Genomic DNA, 22,101 nt, shown 5'->3' on the forward strand with positions numbered 1-22,101 from the left:
CGCAAGAGTGGGTGCGGGTGGTCTCTGCGTCTCACACATTGAAAATAGACTTTTATATTAGGTTTACTAACAACGTAGTAATACTTACCTTGGTACAAGACCAATACTGTGGGTTGCCCTAATTCAGCGCATCGCCTAAATCCGATGCCCATACCGCTATTTGTTTTTTTGTATATTCATAATTGCAATTAAAAACATCATAAACAATAATTTCCAATGTTTGAGAAATATTCCAAAATGTGCTGATTTACGGCATTTACAATATTGCGTTATCTAGTAAGGTTGTAGCGGAATTAGAGAAGTATTACTGATATATGTATAATAATTAGAAAACTAATGGCGCTGTTGTTACTGAAATGTTTCATTCTTTACTGTCTTTTATAAAATAATGTAATATTTCTGAGCAGAATGCTGTAATTTATAACTTATTTAATTCTCTAAACATTTTTGCACCACCTTGCATCCACACCAACACTGGCGACATTAGCGTTCTTTGGGTAGTACTTCTGTTATGTAGTAGTAACCTCTAAAGAAACTATAAGCAAAGAAGCGAAATGTTCCAATTGGAATTCCAAGTTTACTGTCAATGTCATTCCAATCGAGCAGGAGACTTGTCAAACACTTTTTCACACAAGCTGAAAACGGCTCACACAAAAATGTTACCGCCCACGAAAATTTTTCTTCTTCTGAAGTAGCATATTTTCTGAATACTTGAGTGTCGATTGCAATTTTCATGCTTTGCATAAAGAATGCTCTACTCATTACATTGGTTTTCCACACATTCAGTCAATTTTTCATTCGTTACCCAAACCTGTGAAAACTCAACACATAAAACCAGTGACTCACTTTTAGCGTGGGATTCAACATTGGCAGTGCTGCGTAATAGATTTGGCATAGTTGCTAGCTGATTTATTTTGAATATGATCAGATTTCGTCTCTTTACAATTTAGACTCTTTAGTAACCTCTACCGTTTTTATTCTAACGATCATAACATAATTATCGTGAGCGTAGTAGTGGAAATAACATAGAAGTAGCTTTTGTATTTGTAGTTAAGGTACCATGGTATTAGTTGAATCCTGTCCTTTGGTTCAGAATGGGGTACGCGCGCGTTCTGCCAACTCAGCAGAACAGAGGCAGATTTCTTGTGTGAACAAGTTACAACATGGACGTTCTTTTATCTACATTCGTCGAACCATTCTGAATGGCCGTTGTGAGAATATCATCAAGAACTTCTCACATGCAATAAAGCTGGATTGTCCTACATTGAAACATTAAGATTTTTGCTCTTTCGGATAAATTTTATGTGGTTCATAATCAGTTTCAGGGATTGTTATCGTGGGAATCCAAAGAGCGAATTTTGTATGAGTTCAGTGTAGGCCAATACTGCAATAAAGCATGTTACAATCACTAACATTTCTTCTCGCCCTATCCTTGTTTTCATATTTAACCCGCCACTACCACGAGCAACAATGCAATGTAAACAGCGTAATGGCCGCGGAAACGCGGATACGGGAACGATCGTCGGAACCAACGGACCAACGAAGGATTGCAGCAACCTCCAGCTAAATGAGAGAAGTATCCAATATAACAGTCTAATTTGGTTCAGACTGTTATATTGGTTCGGGACGATGGTGCGAGCCTACCCACTCTGTCATCGGTGGGCGTCGGGCGTGCTAACTGGTATAGGGCTCTGCCTGCACAAATCATGTTTTCTTTCTCTTTCACTTTTTGTGAATTGCTAACAACAATGCCATTAAAGTAAATCCAATATGTACAAGAATGCAGTGCAGAACCTCATAACGCCTGTTTCGGTAAACGTATTTCCCAGCGTGGGGTTTATAGGGATGTTTGTGTAAACAACGCAGATTGGCCATGGCTAGGGGGTGCGTTGATATTAGCAGATTAGCTGATTTATTTTCAATGTTGTAGGCTATAGAACTAAGAACTCATTTATATTCACTATAAACTAATTTTATTTAGTATTTTACAAGTTTGTCAATTTGAATATGTTTCCTTCTTCAATGACTGATTTTTTATTTGGATTTTTCCCGCTTGCTACGATTGCGGATGTGCCGTTGTCATGGCAACCTGCTCACTTGGCTGCGATGACGAGTTCAGCGTCGGGTGCCTGCGGTACCCGAGTAAAAATATTTGTTTTGCTTCTAATGTTCGCAACAATCACCTCCCCTCGTAGAATAAACCCAGATGACTATTCTTGATTTTATGGAAGCCATGGAGTAGGTAACAATAAACCTGTCAGAATTTCTTTCCACAGACAAAATTAACCGGTATAAGTGATACAGGTTTTATTGTTATCATGTTAGCGTTAAGACAATACAAAAGTAATGTTCATAGTTTTGCGTGTGGTTCTCCTTCGAACAAAATTTCAATGGTTTCGGTGCGCGATGTGGGAGGAAAAACGATTTTAGGCGGTGAAAACTTTTAAATTAATGAGAGTATAAGCAAGCTCACAGTAAAATACAGGGAATCAACTTTTACTGCATCGTGTTGATGATATCATCGATCTTCAGAATCGACCGAACCGTCTCCGAAGCTAACGTGATAGACGAAGTGGACACCAGCAGCGGTTGCACCACATTCTCCGCCAGGATATCGGTGATCGCTCCCTTGCGCACGTTGATTCCGGCATTCTTCTCACCTTGGGCGTGGCGATTGCGAAGTTCTGTGACGGTTGCGATCGGATTCAGACCAGCATTTTCGGCCAGCGTCGATGGGATGACTTCCAAAGCGTTGGCGAAAGCACGGAAGCAATAGGCGTCCACTCCTTCCAGTGTTTGAGCATGAGCTGCCAGCTGGAGGGCCATTTCGATTTCAGGAGCACCACCACCAGCAATCTGGGCACGCTTCTTCACCAAGCAACGGACGACGCAAAGAGCATCATGCAGCGAACGGTCGGCTTCTTCCAAGACCAGCTTGTTCGAACCACGAACAACAATCGAAACGGTTTTTCCCATATTCTGGATTCCGGTGACCTTGACAAACTTGCTCGTTCCACTGGAAACCTCCTCAACCAGATCAGCATTGACCAGATGCTCCGGCAGGAAGTGATCCAACGAAGCAATGGGTCTGCAGTTCAACGTTTTGCAGACGAATTCGATATCTTCCCGCTCGATGTCCTTCACAACCATCACCTTAATCTTATCCAGGAAGTGCAGAGCCAGGTCCGAGACGGCGTCACGTAGGATCGATTTCTGAACCAACAAAACGTTGCATCCGGCCTTCTTGATCTGCTTCACAATGTTCAGAATGTAGGCACGTTCCTCCTTCAGCACTCGGTCCATGGCCGCGTAGTCCGAAACGATGACGCTGTGGTCCATGTCGGTTTTTGGTGCCGAGATACAGAACTGGATCAAGCCAATCTTGGCCTTTTCAACACGCTTCGGCCCATTAACGCCGCATGATCGCTGAGTGAACACCAATCCGTCGATCAGTTCCGTATCGTCGATGGTTCCTCCGAGACTGCGAATAATTTTAACGTTCTTGAGGTCAACTCCGCTCTCGTGTCCCGGTTCAGTGACCTTCAGAACGGCTTCCACGGCAATCGGGGCCAGTTGACTGCTGTGCTGCGATACGACCTTCGAGTTCAGGGACGTAGAGGCGCTCTTGATCAACGATTCCCGATCACTCAACTCGATTGGGCGGGACATTTCTGTCAGGATATCAACCGCTTTGGCCGAACACTTCTGGAAGGCATCCGAGATAGCAGTGGGGTGGATTCCCATCTGCAGCAGCTTTTCCACGGCTTCCAGCAGGGCTCCGGCGACGACCACAACCGAGGTGGTGCCATCTCCCGCTTCAACGTCCTGCGCCCGGGAGAGTTCCACCAGCATCTTGGCCGCCGGATGGATCACGTTCATCTGCTTCAGAATGGTGGCGCCATCGTTGGTGATTGTGACCTCACCGTTGCCGGCTTGAATCTGTAAACAGGTGTTCAATCGGTTAGGGATGAGGAGATTCTATAAACCTATATAAACCACTTACCATTTTGTCCATACCACGGGGACCCAAGCTGGTACGGATTGCATCGGAGACGGCTGACGGGGAAAGAAAAAAAAAGCATTCATTATACAACAGAAGAGGAGATTTTGGGGGAGAAGGTAGCATGAGACAAATCTACTAGATTTTTTATAAGAAATATGAAATTTAGCTCTGAAATCAATCTCGGTAAACACTTCATCGATAAGCTTGACCATTATTGAACGAAGTACATGATGGCGGGTTGAATCAGAGATGGAAATTGATATTACTGATGGGGTTTATTCAATCGCAGACCCGGTACTTTTCTCGCACTTTGTAGTTGTGTCTATCACTTGTTTCTATCTTCCACTATTAATTTATCACAGTTGATCTATTCGTTCATAGCAATTACTAGAACCATAGACGGACAAAAAAAATCCTTTCCCTACGCTTCCATTCTTCCATCATTATACCACGCCTTTCCTTACGCCTGGTACATAGGCAGTCTGCTAACCAATAAGCAAACCTCTCTGTCCTAAAACAGGGTGTCTACTCGTTTACCGAAATGAAATTCCCTGATATTTCCAGGTTTTTCCAGGAATCACAAAATAATTCTAGGGTCAAGAAATACTCTAATTTTGAATGGCTACAACAAAATAATAACAAATTTTAAAATGTTTTCAATTTAATAGCAATTCATATACTTCAAGACATTTTTTAACTCATGCTGAAACTATTCCAATATCCAATATTCCATTATGAAAGTGCTAACAATGCCAAAGTTTAAGTTTTATTCAAATTAATTATGTTTTCCAATGATGGAGTTTTTTTATTTCGTTTGTAAGAGCTCTATTCATGATCGTTAACTGAACGGAATTTTCAAGTGCATCAGTATGCTTCTTCTTGAAAGTTTTTTTTTAACTACTACGTTCTCGTGCAAAAAAAAACTATGCACCATTCATTTCCATGGGTCTTTTGGATATACCTTAGACAGCTTCATGGGCGCAAAAGTAAAATTTTATTTGAATATCTCAAATTGATTGAATCGTGTTACTGCAAAACTCATCATCAGCTACATATTTGATAAGGTATAATCCCATCTAAATTAATACAAATAACCCGTAAACTCTTAGATCCATTTTTTTTTTTGCGGATAATAGAAACACGGATAATTCAGCCTACGGTTGTTCGCGCCCGATCTGTGTAACATTTAAATGTGGCAATTAAGATAAATTATGAATTGTTACATTTCATTCGAAAATGTTCAAGAGTTCTAAATCAGCTCTCTCTTTCTCATGGTAGCTCCATAGCTCCATTGATTTTCGACGAACCTTAGACAAACTGAATCAGATAAATACAATGCAATAGTTACATACATATGATTACACATACATCTTTTTTCTATTAATTTCATTTAGTGATTATTTCCCATGAAACCTCTCCAAGAACTAAGGCATTTCTCAAAAAAAAAATTTAATATAAAACCTGAATTTTTCCCAAAAATACCACAAACAATAACTCAGGGATTCCAACAGGAATTCCTTCATATATTATTCCTGTTTTTTTTTTTTTTTTTCAATAAAACCCTTAGTCCTCTAGAATTAAATCCGGGGATTCTTCAATCGATTTTTCTAGAATTCTCCTTCAAGACTCCCGTTTAAAACATGTTGGAATATTCAACCAGAAATTAATCCAGATTTTCTACAAAATAGTCCTTTAAAATTTATTTAAGGTGACACATCTCGGAAACCAAACATGGCAGGTACAATGACCGGCTTGTGCCCCTACTCACGATTTCAAAGGCACAAATCTGTTGAAATAATGAACATACAAGGTCAATCTTCTTATTTTAAGCTTTCTGCTAGTGCACAAGGCTAAAATAGGAATTGCACTGTAGTTTGATGCCTCTATCGCGAGATTTGTGCCTTCAAAGTTTTGTTACATTATTGAATTATGATTCCAAGCTGTTTCACCTTAAGATTTAAAGGAAAATCGTTAAGAAATCTCAGGCTCACATATGTTAAAACTTGTGTAAGTTCTTAAACCACCCTTGATGAATAAGGATAGAAGAACAAGAAGAACTCAGACTTGAGGAAATTTTACAAGATTTTAAGTACTTGTTTTTAATTATGAATCGTGGTTTACGGCTAACCAGCCGAGTGGAAGTTTAACAACTACCGAAAAGCTAAACATTACACATAATTTGCAATTGGATTAGATGGACAAATTGATTTGCGAAAAAGTTACACGTCTTCTCAGTGAGAATCGAACTCACGACTTCTAGTTGGGGCGCGTTACCACTACGCCATGAGAGGACTCATGAACGCAGAAGTTAACCTGAATTCGATTTCAGCTCAAAAATCACGTGGTCCTTTTTCGCAAAGTGCACCTCTTTCGGAAGAATTAGATGCCCATCCAAACACAACGCTTTCTATATATATCCAATGCCTAGCCCGAGAGCGCATTGTTTTTTAGGTATAGCAAATTATATGTAATGTTAAGATTTTAAGATTTTTAAGATGTTAACTGGTGTAGAACCTTGAATGAACTTTTGAATATTCCATGGGAAATTTTTGAGTAATTCATAGAAAAAAGTTTGAAAGATTTCCACTAATCCTTGGATAAAATGATGGAGAAATGCTTAGAAGAAAGTCTAGGGAAACTCAATAATGAAACACAGGTCGAATTTAAGGAATTGTTTGAAATGTTTTTAATATATTCACTCGGATAACCCGTCGAGAAATTTTAGGAGCAATTTTTTGGAATAACCGTAGATGAAATGGCGAAGAAATTCTTGTCGGGTTTCTTGAAAAAATCCTCGAACGAATTTTACCAAAAACTCTAATCTAAAATTAACCTTTGCGGGTTTACTTGAATTTTTTTTTTTTTGTGAAAATCCTAGGAAGATTTTTTAGAGTAATGACTGCAGAATCTGAAAAGTTAGTGGAGGAAGTCCTAGAATAGTCTTTGGAAAATTGTTCTAACTAATATCTGAGAAAATTATTGTAGGTAGTAACGTTGAGGTGCTCATGGATTTCCTTAAGCAAATTCTGGAGAAATACCTTTAAGCATCCTTTGAAAAATTACTGAGAGAACTGGTAGAAGAATTTCCGGAGAGAACCCTGTTTTAGTTCTTGATAGTATTTTAGATGAAATCCCTGGAGAAACCTCTAGGCTAATTCCTGAAGCTGTTCCTGAGAAATATTGGAAGAAATTTTGCATCATAATCATCTGCAAGCAAGATAAGTAAAAAAAGACTATAGAGACCATTTTAGTTACAATAGAGGCTTCAAAGACCTTCCATCAAAAATAGAGACTTTTTAGAGACTTGGATAACAATAAATACCAATTCTCTAATAAGAAACATGCTACCGGCCCTAGATAATCATTTACTGTTAATCTATGTTAATCCGTTACTGAGATATTCAAAACGTCAATCATGTTTTAGAAAGTCGATAAAATGTCATACTCAAAAGTATCCTTACTGTACAGCTCAAATAGCGTTTTGATAGCGATTTTTTTTTTCGATTGAAGAAAATTTTCTTGCAAACAATGGTTGCTATGGGGTTTTACGCAAAAATCCTTTGTCGTGACCATATTCTACCATGAATTACAGCCTCAAAATAATTTCCCTGATTGTGATCGAAATTCCCTGAGAATAGGGCACTTGCAGCCTTTGTTTAGTGTGCCCAACGGTCCCCTTTGATTTTGCTGGGAAACGTTTCGTAACGTGTTTTCCGTTTCAAACCGTTACCCAGCAAAATCAAAGGGGGCCGTTGGGCACACTTTTGTTTGCTGCAAGCGCCCTATTCCAGGTTTTTTCCAGGTTAAAAAAAATCCCTGATAATTCCAGGTTTTTCCAGGTTTTTCCAGGTAGTAGACACCCTGCAAGTGTTTGGATCACAGACGAGGTGCCAACCTCGTTCGTGACGTTAGACGGATTGAAGCAGGGAGACGCACTTTCGAATTTACTGTTCAACATTGCACTCGAGGGTGTTATTAGGAGATCTGGCGTGCAGAGAAATGACACTCTTATCACAAGGTCGCACATGCTCCTTGGCTTTGCGGACGATATAGACCTAATTGGAATCGATCGCAGGTCAGTGGAAAAGGCCTTCGTGCCTCTGAAGAGGGAGACAGCGAGGATAGGCCTGACCATTAATTCTACCAAAACGAAGTACATGGTTGCAGGTTAAGATAGAGTCAGGCTTGGTGGTGTATGTGCTGAGGTAGTGTTTGATGGGGATGTGTTTGAAGCTGTTGAAGAATTTGTTTACCTTAGCACACTTGTGACATGTGACAACGACGTTTCCCGCCAAGTGAAAAGACGTGTTGCGGCTTTGAATAGGGCCTTTTACGGACAACGTAACCAGCTTAGGTCCCGCAGCTTGCAAACGGAAACAAAATTCGCCCTGTATAAAACATTGATTCTTCCGGTGGCTCTCTACGGGCAAAAGCGTAAATGTTGAAAGAGGCAGACCGGAAAGCTCTCGGTGTTTTCGAGCGTAAAGTGCTGCGGACAATACTCGGTGGGAAACTCGAAAATGGTGTGTGACGCAGACGCATGAATCACGAGTTGTATCAAGTGTACAAAGATGCGAATATTATCAAGCGTGTAAAATACGACAGACTTCAGTGGGCTGATCAGTTAGTGCGAATGTCGGAAGATAGAATTGCGAAAATAATATTCAGCAGGGAACCAGGTAGAGGTCGGCGGCTTCGAGGAAGACCACGAATACGCTGGCTGAACGCAGTGGAGTTTAGGGACCTGGCGACCCTAAACGTTCGGGGCAACTGGAGAAGTTTCGCCCTAGACCGACAAAGAAAGAGCTCTGCAATTCGCCCAGCAATGGCGTGACGCTACGCTGTAGCCATCGAGGTATCAAGGTAGGTAGTAGTATGGGTACTTTAAAATTACAAACCAGATGTATATTACATAAGGTTTGCATTCTGGCGTGGCAGATGCCAATGTTGCCCAAAATTAGAAAATCACCAGTACTTATACACTGAGGGTATCTGTTTAACGCTGAAAGGGAAGATTCAAATATTGAGTTTTCTAGATCTCCCTCTCCATCTGTCGCGCTTTCTCCAAAACATTCATGATTTGTCACACTTTTGTAAATCCAAACCCTAGATTGTTTGATAATATCTCGCGTTTACTATCATACAGACGTATCTGCATTGATCGATTTCTGTTCGTCGATTTTGTCTTCAGGTTATTAGGGAAATTCACGTATTCTCGGCAATCTAAGCCGATGTTGGTCCTTTTTTGCCATTTTCTCGGATATACGCAATCAAATCAACCGAATTACACCGAAAGACTTGTTAAAAACTTTTTGAAAAGGTTTTTACAACGCTCCGAACATCTCATGTCAGTGTGCCTATTGTCAGCAGGCTCTTTTTTTCGGCAGCTTTTCTCATCAGAACTGCTGGTAAATCTGTTCGACAACTCCAAATCAACCGGAGTTTGAGGCTAATTCGTTTAAATGGATGACATTTCTGGCGAAATTGTTTGTTCAGTCTCGGGAGTCTCGTCAGCGGGAAGCTGACAGAACAAAAAAAAAAAAACAATTTTGAATTACCCTAGGTTGGTGCCTCAACAAATTTGGACCTAAACCGGAACCATCTTCGAATTCAAAATGTTCAATGAATGAATTAAAATGTATAAGGTACTCCGGGGCAAGTTGAAACGATAAGATGAACATTGTCTTACGTAATTAATGGACAGTCGCTTAACTCATTTCTGCTGAAAATTTTATCAAAATCGATCTAACGAAACGAAAATAGGAGTTTTGAAACTTTGATGTCGGCAACCAGTACAGGTCGGACTCGATTATCCGAAGTATCGATTTTTTTTTCACTCCGGATAATCGCATCACTAAGAAAAATAATTGAAATCTTCGATAAAAAAAACTTAAATATTATCTTTTTTGTTGTTTTGTTTATATGATGCGGTGGTGTAGCCAGAAATTATTTCTAGGAGCAGTAAAGGTCTTTACAAGAAAACAAAAAAATTGACCAGCATGCACAAAAAACCACTTTTTCAAACCCCATTTTTCTTAAATATGTTCAAAACTGCAAAACCATTCATATTGTATATTTCAATACCAAATTATCTCAGATTTACGCATAAAAATTGAAAAACAAGAACATCAAAAAACAAATTCCGGATAATCGAGTCTAAAATTCCGGATAATCGAATCCCGGATAATCGAGTCTCCGGATAATCGAGTTCGACCTGTACTATAAAGGTTAAGGACGTGGTCAGTGGAAAAAGAAAATAATTAGCCTCCCTATTTAGTAAACGTAGCGCAAACTAAAGGTCCCTTTTTAAACAAAATATATCAAAAATCATAGTAACGGCGTACAAGTCCGAAAAGAGAGGAAATAAAAAAGACAACAGATACCTCATTTTCAGTGATTTGTTCTACTGGCTTCATTACACGGGAAAACATTCTGTGGTAAAAATAACTATTCTAGCTGACTACGCCCATCCTTAAAACTACCATGGAAATTCAGACCAATTTACTATGTTTACGGTACACACCACCGCATTACTGGTACATTTGACAGAAATAATTCACAACAATCTGATTCCAACTACAAACATGGTAAAATCAAGCGCATTTCTGGTCTGCTGAAAATTGCCGGTGCGAGCGCTTAAGTTAACTTCCTAAAATGGTAGTTTTTACCACACATTTTTTTTTTTATATAGCTTAAGATTAACGATTTGAAGTTCATAATTAATTACAAATCACTGAGTAGGATTGTCCTTGAGTCTTGGCCGTGTTTTTCAAACAATCCAAAGCAAGATTACTACTTTTGGCACAATCCTGAACGTAATTCTAACGGAATCATGGGCAAAAATACCGTAGAAGTAGTGAACTAGCAAAAAGCAAATAAGATGCAAAAGTTTAGCCAAAATTTACTTAAAAATTTTTGGTTATTATTGGTTATACTTGTGTGATTTTGACCAATGACAATCGCCCACAGTGCACAAAAAGCCGACAGCAAAATAAATTATTGTCATCTGACTCATCCTTTTGAGGTTAGAGTAAACTACAGAATGAAAATATTCTTTGAATATTAGAAACGGTACATTTGTGGTTTGTACCACAAAAATGTTCAAGAATGTCCTTAAAGAACGCATTGATTCTAACATTTTGGTCAGAAAGGCTAAATTCAGTGAAGATTTCAATTTTTTTTGTCTCACTGTGAACGAGAATCTTCCAGAAGTGACAGCAGCCAAATATGTAGCGTTTGTTTGGATTTGATTTTTCATTATAATTCATGAAAGAAAATGTAATTGCTATAACTGTTTGATAGCTATCATTTATCAATGAAACAAGCCATTCATTCCCTAAAACTATTGAATTTCCACCGATTTCCTAGACCGCCGCCCACTCACCTTTGGCTGCATTGATGTTGCTCTGGCGGATGTCAGCCGGTTTGCTTTTGTCCTTGTAGGCCTGTCCCTGGGGCTTCATGCCGCGCGCTGCTGGCTTCACGACCATCTTTACTGCTCAAAGTGAAAACTTCCGGCGGAAAACTGAAACGGAACGCGGCGATCGATGCAAATTTTCACGATTAAAAAAGATTTTTCAACTCAAAACACAGATGAGATTCGAAAAAAATGTGGCAACACTGGCGTCAACTTCGGGGGGATAACTTCGACAATAGCCCGGTCAACCAGGTCAGTGATTTTCGATAGCGATCGATACCGATTCGTTTTGAATCGTTGGCGATCGCCATCGTTGGGCAAAGATCTATAAAGAAATCGGAAAACTGGTTGGTCGGGAGGGGGTAGAAAAGAGACAACTCTTAGATTGAGTTTTCGAAGAAGCGGATCCATTCGAACAAGAGAAAAAAAACGAGGCTGCTCGTAACTGATCCTCAGCGTAGGGGTCGCGCTAGCGTTTATGATGAGAGTCGATCATTCTGTTGGCTAATGTCATCTCGATAGGATAGGAGGTTATCGGTCGTTGTTATTTCGCGGAAGATTTATTCCACGTGGCGGTAGAAAAAATTCAGTTTTTGCCGGATATTTTATGGAAAAAACGGCCCAGTGTTACGACAGAAATGTTCAATCAAATTTTGAGTAAAATAAAGACTTGGTTTCCGCCTAATATTGTCGATGTTACAGAGGATTTTAATTCCCGTTTTATTAAATTTGAACTCAGCTGTTACAAAAAGCCGAACCTGACAAGCAAATTGAACTTCTAAAATTACTTCCTAGGAATTGGTCATATGCCAAAGTTAAAGCTCATTTGACGTGTCTCAACACGTTATAACTGAATCAAAAAAATACAATTTAGGGATTCAACCACTTTCAAAAGTAGGACGACCCTCGCATGGATCAGATGTCCAAGACATAGTTTCAAATGTTTACCTAAGGGGTGATATCAGTCGGCCATTTCCTGGCTTGAAAGATACCATATCTATTAAGTTACCCAATGGAGTGCGCCAAAATGTTCAAAAACGGCTTTTGCTTGACCCTTTGGATACTTTATATAAACAATATTTGGAAAACCTGTAAGAGTGAACAGGAATATGTCTCATTCACATCGTTCTGGAAACTTAAACCAAAACAATGTGTTTATACAAAGGATTCATCGGCTATGAATGTTTGTGTTTGCATGATACATGAGAATATGAAATTCATGGTTGATGCATTGAATAAACTTAATTGCTTTTGAAGTTCATAATACAGAAAAAAAAACTTAACATCTTTTTGACTAGTCAAATGATATGTCCAGATAGTACAGATGATTGTTACTTGAGGTCCTGTGAGGATTGTAAATTAAAGAAATTAGATTTTGTTGCCAATCGCTTAGATTGAAAACAACGTTGAAGAAGTTAAGTATTGTTTTTGGATTATTTCTCCTCGTTGTGAAATTATCAACAAAGAGGAAAATGTAAATGATTTTATAGAAAAACTTGAAAAAATCTCACAGAGAAGTTTCTTGTGCATCAATTCAAAGTAGATAAACAAAATAAATTTATAAGAGTTAAAAAGGATCACTAGTTGAAAACAAAGAAATAATGTGCCGGATGGATTTCGCGGAAAATTATTCGTGCGTGATACAAGATTCCATTCAAAGCCATTACTTTGTACGACCTCAAGTAACAATACATCCATTTTTAATTTATTACAAAGACAAATCTTCGATCAAAGTCTTAAATTTTGTTTGTAATTGCTGACATAAAAAAGCATAACACGACATCATTTTATGCTTTGCAAACAAAACTAATTTCAAGATTGAAAAATAAATTTCCTGAGCTTGAAAAAATCATTTATCTTTCGGATGGTTGCGGAGAGCAGTACAAAAATAAATCAAATTTCAAAAATGCAACCATGAAAATGATTTTAAATTTAGAGCAGAATGGCACTTTTTCCCAACCTCACATGGAAAATGTGATGGTATCGGTGGCAATATTGAGCGAATGGCTAGAGATGCTAGTATTAGAAAGTCAGCGGAAATTAATAACGCCAAACAATTTTTGACTGGGCTGTGTCGCAAAAGGTGAAAGACCAATTTAAAAAAGATTCCCAAATTGGCTTGTTTAGGGGTATCAATTTTCTTACATATTCCGAATCTACACTAAACATTGAACTAGAATCCAAAGTTTCACAATTTTACGTTACCTGGAACTATTTTTTAAAACGCGTTTGAAATTAGTATGGAAATCACTTTTGAATCACCCCTTGGCAAATTTTACTTCGGGACAAACTGTCATTGTGTAAATTGAAACGTCATTGAGTCAACGGATTGAAATGTTTGTTAATCATTTATAATATCAACATTGAGATATTGAAGTGCAATAGAATCGTGTCATACTTAGAATGATGTGCTCTTTCGATCAAGCTGCAACAAAATGTGAATTTTTCTTCACTAAACAACCCAATTCATCTATGCAACTGAAAATGACTATTCAGAGGCTGAAAAATTACATCAGGAGAGATTTTCTAACCTTGTTCCAATTCCTGGAACAAAAAAAAAATATCATTTATTTATTCCAAAAGACGAACGAAGCATTTTTGCGAGTGAATTCTCAGATGCACATGAAAACCAAGAAAATACAGCATGCTTTGTTCTTAATACTACAAAGAAACGAAAATCTTCTGGTGGTAGCAACCAAAGGCAATCTTCCCGGTTGAAAAAATAGATAGTTTTAAGATAAAATGTAAGTTATGTACTGAATAATTGAATAAATAAAATTAAAGAAAAATATAAAAAGAATCTTATTTGTTCCATAGAAAAGAAAGAATCCCTTGGAATGGAAAAGAAACAGTTTTTTTCAGCTTTGCTTGACGGTGTAATGTTTCATGAAAAATACAATTCAATCCGACTTATACTTCATTAAAACCAATCCCATATCGTTTCTTTCAGATCTTATAGGGTCGGTGTTCCCTTAGTGGACAGTCCCCTATAGTCGCACTAGTGACTTTTCACGGCCGTTTTGCTATAAATCTTTTCAAAACATTTTTTGACATGAAGGTCAGGACCTATTTATCTAAGTACCATTGATTTACATCTTGATTTTGCTCAAAAAATGATCGAAAAAAATATTTTTGCTTAAAATTTCAGCTCCCTTGCGCCTATAGTAAACCTATTGTTCCTATAGTAGCACTACTGAGAGAAACTATTTTTATTATACGAAATAATTGATCAATTAATAACTTTTTTTGCATCAAACGAAAGCTTAAGAACCACACTTTTTAGGAAAAATATAAAAGTTTGTAAAAATACGGTTTTGATAAGTATTTTGCCGACGCCGTGATGCTAGTGCTACTATAGGAACAGAAATTAGAAATAGTGCTACTATAGGCACATGTATTCCTATAGTGGCACACGCGATAATAAATACAAACATTTGAGTTTTCCTAGGTTTTATATTTTTCTCACAAAACCAAGATAAAAAGCTATCAGATGATGTAAAAATAATGACGCTAGCATTATTTTTCGATTTTATACAAATTTTTGTTCTTAGCTATGCGGCTATTGGTACATCGACCCTAGAAAATTTGCAATTGCTTTGATAAAAAAAACCTTGTTTTTCTGATGCTTCGATTAAAATATGGGTTTTCAAAGAAAAGGCTAATATGGTCATTGACCATAACTCAGGAACAAAAAAAAGTACATCCTAAAAGTTACTAGAATTGAAGTTTATAAAGTTTCCTTTTCAAAAATATTTTAATAAAAATTTTCCGCGAGTTCGGGCATAGATTTTCCAGCTTTTCTTTATGAATTTCACTAACGGTGGAAAATTTGCGGGAAAACTTTTTCCAGTTCATATTTTTTTTTGGATTTCTGAGAAAATTTGCTTAAATTTTCATATAAAAACTTTGTTTCTACAATGCTTCGTTCTTGAGTTATGATTTTTCAAAGAAATGTCTTATATGGCACATCTGGACATTTTTCAAAAAAATTGGCCATAACTCAAAAACGAAAAAAAAGTGCATTCCAAAAATTTCAGTGATTAAAGCTTATAAAATTACCTTCTCGAAAATATTTTTTTGAAAATTTTCCACGAGTTCGGGCATAGTTTTTCCGGCTTTTCTTTACGAATTTTCCCCCAGGCTTGGAGCATGTTTAGAGGGGTTTTACCATGCACTACTATCCCCCCAATCTGATCAAAGTTGTAGCAGTATACGATAAACAGTCTCTCATAACGTGCAGCATGTTAGGATAGTTACAGAGAGCGATACGTGAGAGATTCTCTCAATTTTCTCAGGATTCAATCCCTGTTGAATACACAAGACCTCGTGAGCGGTTATTGGGTAACTAGGTATTTTTGTGTGTTCCAATAACCGCTCATGCAAAAAATCAAACAAAATTTTAAAGGAATGTTGTTTTTAGTATACAGCCTTCTTTATTGCAGTAGTAGCTACGGTTTGACTATAAAAATATCAGGATAAATAACGAAATCCGAAATAATGCATTTTTTAGTAAGTTCGTCTCGAAATCTGTTTACCGTGAGCGGAAATAGGAACACTTAGATGCAGTAACAAATGCAAATAAATATTTTTTTATGAAACTTTTTCAGATTCTTTTTGTTTTGCCGCTGATTACCTATCTTGGAGCTACATTGTGTCATAAAAATTGTATTGATCGACACAATAGTTATTTTATAATAAACATTTGAACACATGACTTCTCTTAAATGAGCGAAATCTGGTGCAGTGATGGTACTTGCCTTTACCAATATGGTAATCTTAGGTTATTCCTTGTCCAAACATGCTGATGAACTAACGACTGAACATGTCAACTGGCCTTTTGAAAATTTCTTTGAGGAGGTTTGTGTCCCAAAAACGACATAGTCTACCATGTATTACAGTTTCAAAATAATTTCCCTGAGTGTGGCCAAAATTCCCTGAGAATTCAAGGGTTTTTTTTCAGGTTGAATAAAATTCCCGGTTTTTCCAGATAGTAGACACCTTGATAAATTTGTGCTGCATTAAATTCATCTGATTCTAAAACAAATCGGACAAATTTCTTGCTTCCATAAATTTTGTTTCCAACCCAGGGGTCCGCGAGATATTTGTGGAACTTGAAAGGGGATCGCAGCTTCAAAAAGGTTGGGAACCTCTGTTTTATGCCAATAATGAGAAAAATGTGCGCGGAAATGTGTTTTATTTTCCACAATATACTAAGTCTAAGATACTTAATTATTACCCTTCGACTTCTCCCAAATAAAGGGTTTTGTCGCTCGAAGCAGACACGATTACTGGCTCTGTCGGGTGGAAATCCACATCATTAACGCTTCCGTTATGTCCCGGAAGTTTGTAGAGGATTCTCCTCGAAGTGGTGTCCCAAATGTAGACGAATCGATCTGCGGAGCCGCTGCTTATCTTCGATCCATCCGGAGACCACGCACACCTCAACAGGTTCTTCTCAAAGTTATGCTGATGGCCATTGAACACCTTGACGCACCTTTCCGCCGGGGCATATGGCCTTACATCCCAAATTCGAAGAGTATTGTCCATGGAATTACTCAGAATGTAAGAACCGTCTGGCGAAAGGGACAATCCCGTAATCGTATCCGTATGTCCCCTCAGGCGATAGATCACATCCTTCTTCCGGATGTCCCAAACTTTGATCTCGTTATCGATTCCTCCAGAGATAATCTGCTCAGCCGTATCGCTAAAGCAAACCGCCGTCACTTGATAGCCATTATCGAACGTGTGAAGAACGTTTTTCTTCCTGGCGTCCCAGATCTTGATCGTGGAATCGTCCGATCCGGACACAATAAGGGTAGGCCCTCGCCTTGCCCCACTGCAGCTATTAACGAAATGCGAATGTCCCTTCAACTTCCGAATCCTGGTACAGGTGGGAACATCCCAAACCGCGACGATTTTGTCCGTACTACACGTGTACAAATTGCCGCCGTCCGGCGAGAAGTGCACCTCCATAACGGCCCCGGAATGGCCGGACATCATGCCCACGTTCTCGCATTCCCCGTAGACGTTCCAGAGGAAGATTTGCCTGTCGAATCCGGTCGAAACGAGATGCTGTCCCTCCGGATGGAATTCCGTTGAGAATATTTCCCCTCCGTGGCCCTCGAGCAGCATGATCGGCGCCAGCAAGTTGGATGTCCGTTCCACGTCCTGAAGGGCATTATAAAACGATTATTCCCTTCGATTATTTACCTCATTTAAAAATGTCTTACATTTTGTTCCAGCAGCTGTTTGTCCTTTGCCGTGTAGGCCATCAGATCCGAGCGGGACTTTTTCGTTTGGGGAACCGGTACCAAAGCGTCCGAGGGACGCTTCTGTGCAGCGGACATCATTTTGCGATGCAGTTATACTAATTTACTATTAAAATTCAACTTGAAACTTGAGGAAAGGAATAATTTCGGCACTTTTGCTGGAAACGTTTGTAGCGTAAATAAAACTCGCAGTCGGCAACGATGGATTGTCACTTGCAGGGTTGGAACAAAAGACAGAATCAAAGATAGAGCTCTGCGCCGGTTTCAAAAACATCCCAACTTTTATACACGGAAAAAAATTCTGTGGTTAAAATTACTATTGTAGCTGACTATGCCCATTCTTGAAACTACCATGGAATTTCGGACCAATTTACTATGTTCACGGTACATCCCACCACATTACTGGTACATTTGACAGAAATAATTTACAACAATCTGATTTCGACTACAGACATGGTAAAATTAAGCGCATTTCTGGTCTGCTGAAAATTGCCGGTGCGAGCGCTTAAGTTAACCCCCTAAAATGGTAGTTTTTACCGCACAATTTTTTTGCGTGTAGCACAATCCGAGTAGGGTGGCCAGCAATGAGAATATTTATATTGTATGAGAATGTATGTACCGAGGTGAGGAAGAATTTTTACATTCAGTGTGCGTGACACGTCACTACATTCAGCGACACAACGAAAATTTTCAATAGGCTAGGAGAAATGGATGAACTTGTCATTCATTTTTCTGTCAATTCTCATACAAAATCTACTTTTTCTCTGACATAAATTCTAGGAACCACTTCCCCTGGCCTATGCAAGAAACAATAAATTGTATTTTTTTCGATCTTTATTCAGCATCCTCTATCTATGTATGTTTTTACAATTGCAGAAACGCCAATAAAAATGCGCGATGAAACCACTCAGGCAAATGGACTATGAAAAATACATAAGAACCCATTATGAAAATTCGCCACAAGGAATCGGGTTGAAATTCATAAATTTGCCTTATGAAAGCAAAACATGTTTTCGCGGCGACCTGGAATCGAACCAAGAACCTTGCGATCGATAGGACCGTGCGTATACCACGCGCCTATCGACGCCTTGATGTGGAGTGATGCTGGAACGGTACATGAAGCGCTCGCATTGCAATTATCGTTCCACCTTCTATAAGGTAAAATGCGTATGAATTTCGATAGTCCTGTTCGCTGCGTGATCAAACCGGGTAGGTGTCTTTGGGGGACTTTTTATTTGTGAATCAGGATCGTATAATATTTTGCGGTAATCCACTTCGCGGTGTATCATTTCGCGGTTTGCTATTTCGCGGTACGACATTTCGCGGTTAGTACCATTTGGCGGCATGTCATTTCGCGATCAGTACCATTTCGCGGTGTACCGTTTCGTGGTTTGTACTGAGATGTTTCATCTATCTCAACAGTGCAATGGACCCATGCACGAGTTCACTAATTTGACGCGAAACGGCATACCGCAAAATGGTATAGACCGCAAAACGGTAAACCGTAAGATAATACTAACCGCGAAATGGTACACCGCGAAATGGTTTACCGCGAAATGTCGGACAACCGTAAATCAGAGAATAAAGGCCCAAACGCAATGATAGCGGAACGGCAACGAAATGCGAAACTGGTTCGCCAGCATGAAATATCCAGTTATCCGCGACCGGGAATGGCGTCTTGTGGGTGCTGCTTGATAGTGGGTGAGATTCAAAATTTGACGTTTGTTGGAGGTCGTCAAAGCAACTGCATCTACCGGAGACAGCAGTCTTGCCACCCAGAGAAGAAGAAAAAAAGCAGAGAATTTCGATGGCTGTAGATTTGGAAATTCAGCTGTTTCAAATTGAAACATGTTGAGATTGTAGTGTCGCACCCGTAGGTACAATATACGGGAATCGTCGGTGGTATGTTAGAGGTATGTTATGTTGTGCTTAGTGGAAATGAATTGTAGATACCTGAATGAAATAAAAGGAACAGCAGTTGCTAGTTGAGTTATCAGTCAGTAGCTGTCTGCAGAGGAATGGACTAGCTTGTTTTCTTTGTGCTCAATAAGCTATCCTGGAATTGGAATTGTCTTTGTGTACTTCCAATAGGTTATGGGCCCAGGAACGGTTCATCTGCGAGTGTGTCCTACAGGAGGATCGGCCGCATAAGCCGTGTAACGCCGCACGGGATCCGTAGGAGGAGCTGCTGATTGGTCGGAGCATGTACAAGCATCGGAGTCGGGCCACTTGTACAGGGCTCGAGTTGACGAGGAGTTTCGTGATCCTCGGAAGGTAGAACCTCGACGAGCTTCGTGATCCTCGGAAGGTAGAACCTCGACGAGCTTCGTGATACGTTAGGAGGTAGAACCAGAACTTCGTGATGGACAAGAATGAGCTTCGTGATCTTCGGAAGGTAATATACTGTGTTAGAGGTATGTTATGTTGTGCTTAGTGGAAATGAATTGTAGATACCTGAATGAAATAAAAGGAACAGCAGTTGCTAGTTGAGTTATCAGTCAGTAGCTGTCTGCAGAGGAATGGACTAGCTTGTTTTCTTTGTGCTCAATAAGCTATCCTGGAATTGGAATTGTCTTTGTGTACTTCCAATAAAACATCGAACAATAATTAATGTAAATCTAATTCAAAAGGCGTTCCGGACACAGCATCGTTCCACAAATTTCCATCCTGCCCCAGTAATGAGGGAAATGATCAACACTGATTACTAGGATAGAAGCTGTTTCACACGAAGTACCCGCATAATCATGAACCATATTAGCACTGTTTCCAATATTGTCTACAACTACTTCAAACAATATCTGAACCATTCCGAACAACATCCAGAAAAACAATATACCCACAGTACCACAGACTGTTTTGCCAGTATGGGAAACGGTAATCAGCCAAATAACAATGTGGGGAATAGGCGGTTAAGTTATGTAACCATAAAAAATCGTCGATTTTGTCGAACAAAATTTTTCGTTTACCGTTCATCAGATGGTAGACATACTATCCATTTTTCACTCAATCTACCACAAAAGAAACGGTTCTAGAATTGTAAAACAACATATTTTGAATAAAAACGTTTACAATTTGTGAAATTATTGGATTATGGTAGTCAACGGTATATCAACCCTATGCCATTCTATTTTTTTTCCTATTCATAATAATTTAACAAGACAATTCGTGTATCTACGAACAAATGTTGTATTTATTTGTTTCCGCTAAAAGTTGCGAAACAGGTTCAAGTTGAACTCAGCGCCTAGATTCAGCATTGGGGATGATATTCTGGTTCCACGATCCTTCGGCGCTGTTGAAACATCTTTCAGAAACTCTTAAAAAGAAAAAGAACATTGTCAACTCTGACTTCGATGAAAAATAATAATAACACTTACCTGTAGATATGTTGCAGCACCACTCTGAAGTCCTAAGAAGTATGCATTCCTTATTTCACTTCTGAAAACACATAAACCAAATTAAGTACGTTGTTTTTGAGCAATTTAACATGAAATATCTTACCAAACAAGTTTCGACACTCGATTCGCAGAAATGAACACAAATATGGCAGTTTGACTGATGAAAAATTTTCTACGATTTCACAAAACGCACACAAGTGCAATATAACTACTCCGCGTACGGTATGTTTACTATCAAACCATAAGACTTCAATGTATGTGTGACAACTTTTCATGATACTAAACAGTATGCAATCATATTTGAATGTTTTGCCAAATTGTAACCATTTCCGATACAACCCACGTAAGTTTAGAAATAGTTGATTTATTCATAGTTTCCAAATATGGACTATATGGAACTGATTGATAGCAATTAGATATACGGTAACCGTTAGCGATACAGTAGATGTAGTGTGAGATACAGTACAAAACCGAAATATATTTATAGTAACACAATTAAGCCACAATATTGGAAGCAGTTAACGTATGATTTATGATTTAAATGTTGTCTGGAAAATTTGCCAAAGCGTTTTTTGCTATGCGGGTAGGCACAACACCAGAAATTGCGAAAGTGAAATTACCAAGCGAATGTTGTTTTCATCACCTATGGAAATGAACGTACTTCTCGAGCTATTCGAATGCTACGATCCCGCGGAACAATTTTTTTTGAGGATCCTGATAGAGTAGGTTCCAGATATTTATATGGAGAGTGTTACGTGTTATGGGAGGTACTTGATGGGAAAGTTGTTACAGCTTCCGAAAGCTTGATTTCTTTTGAATTGTTGGCTTGGTTGGGCGACCTCATGTTGATAAATAAAAACATTCTTTGGGCAGCGTGCTCCCTCTAGCAGATTGCATTTCATCAGCTTTTCTGAGGTGAAATTCGAGTTAAACTTTCATACAAACGTGCCGGTTTTCTATATTGATATTTTGTAAACATCAATCTCAACGACGACAAAATTCTCACTAATAGGTGCA

At 38.8% G+C, this 22,101-nt stretch overlaps 2 protein-coding genes and 1 long non-coding RNA gene across 3 annotated transcripts; all 3 read right to left on the bottom strand.

Annotated features, from left to right (window-relative positions):
* Positions 1 to 2,292: 2,292 nt before the first annotated feature.
* Positions 2,293 to 11,568, bottom strand: LOC5569514 (T-complex protein 1 subunit delta). The gene is made up of 3 exons (XM_001652774.2): positions 11,388 to 11,568; positions 4,004 to 4,056; positions 2,293 to 3,939 (listed from the first exon to the last, which is right to left on the bottom strand). Exons 1-3 carry the CDS (start codon positions 11,491 to 11,493, stop codon positions 2,497 to 2,499), a joined length of 1,602 nt encoding a protein of 533 aa, XP_001652824.1. The 5' UTR covers positions 11,494 to 11,568; the 3' UTR covers positions 2,293 to 2,496.
* Positions 11,569 to 16,597: 5,029 nt separating this feature from the next.
* Positions 16,598 to 17,907, bottom strand: LOC5569516 (U5 small nuclear ribonucleoprotein 40 kDa protein). The gene is made up of 2 exons (XM_001652775.2): positions 17,651 to 17,907; positions 16,598 to 17,588 (listed from the first exon to the last, which is right to left on the bottom strand). The coding sequence occupies exons 1-2, from the start codon at positions 17,768 to 17,770 to the stop codon at positions 16,653 to 16,655; spliced, it is 1,056 nt and encodes a 351-aa protein (XP_001652825.1). The 5' UTR covers positions 17,771 to 17,907; the 3' UTR covers positions 16,598 to 16,652.
* Positions 17,908 to 20,715: 2,808 nt separating this feature from the next.
* Positions 20,716 to 21,413, bottom strand: LOC110677239. The gene is made up of 3 exons (XR_002501047.1): positions 21,188 to 21,413; positions 21,064 to 21,124; positions 20,716 to 21,002 (listed from the first exon to the last, which is right to left on the bottom strand). It is a non-coding gene; the product is annotated as an uncharacterized LOC110677239 (long non-coding RNA).
* Between the last annotated feature and the right edge of the window lie 688 nt (positions 21,414 to 22,101).

Source organism: Aedes aegypti, chromosome 2, assembly GCF_002204515.2.
Source record: "Aedes aegypti strain LVP_AGWG chromosome 2, AaegL5.0 Primary Assembly, whole genome shotgun sequence".
NCBI classification, from domain to species: domain Eukaryota; kingdom Metazoa; phylum Arthropoda; class Insecta; order Diptera; family Culicidae; genus Aedes; species Aedes aegypti.

Excerpts from the sequence above, each read along its gene's own strand:
- LOC5569514 (XM_001652774.2), bottom strand. The coding sequence starts at position 11,493 with ATGGTCGTGAAGCCAGCAGCGCGCGGCATGAAGCCCCAGGGACAGGCC. Across the intron at positions 4,057-11,387 it reads CAACATCAATGCAGCCAAAG|CCGTCTCCGATGCAATCCGT; the intron begins GTGAGTGGGCGG and ends TTTCCCCGTCAG. Across the intron at positions 3,940-4,003 it reads CCCGTGGTATGGACAAAATG|ATTCAAGCCGGCAACGGTGA; the intron begins GTAAGTGGTTTA and ends ACCTGTTTACAG.
- LOC5569516 (XM_001652775.2), bottom strand. The coding sequence starts at position 17,770 with ATGATGTCCGCTGCACAGAAGCGTCCCTCGGACGCTTTGGTACCGGTT. Across the intron at positions 17,589-17,650 it reads AACAGCTGCTGGAACAAAAT|GACGTGGAACGGACATCCAA; the intron begins GTAAGACATTTT and ends AATGCCCTTCAG.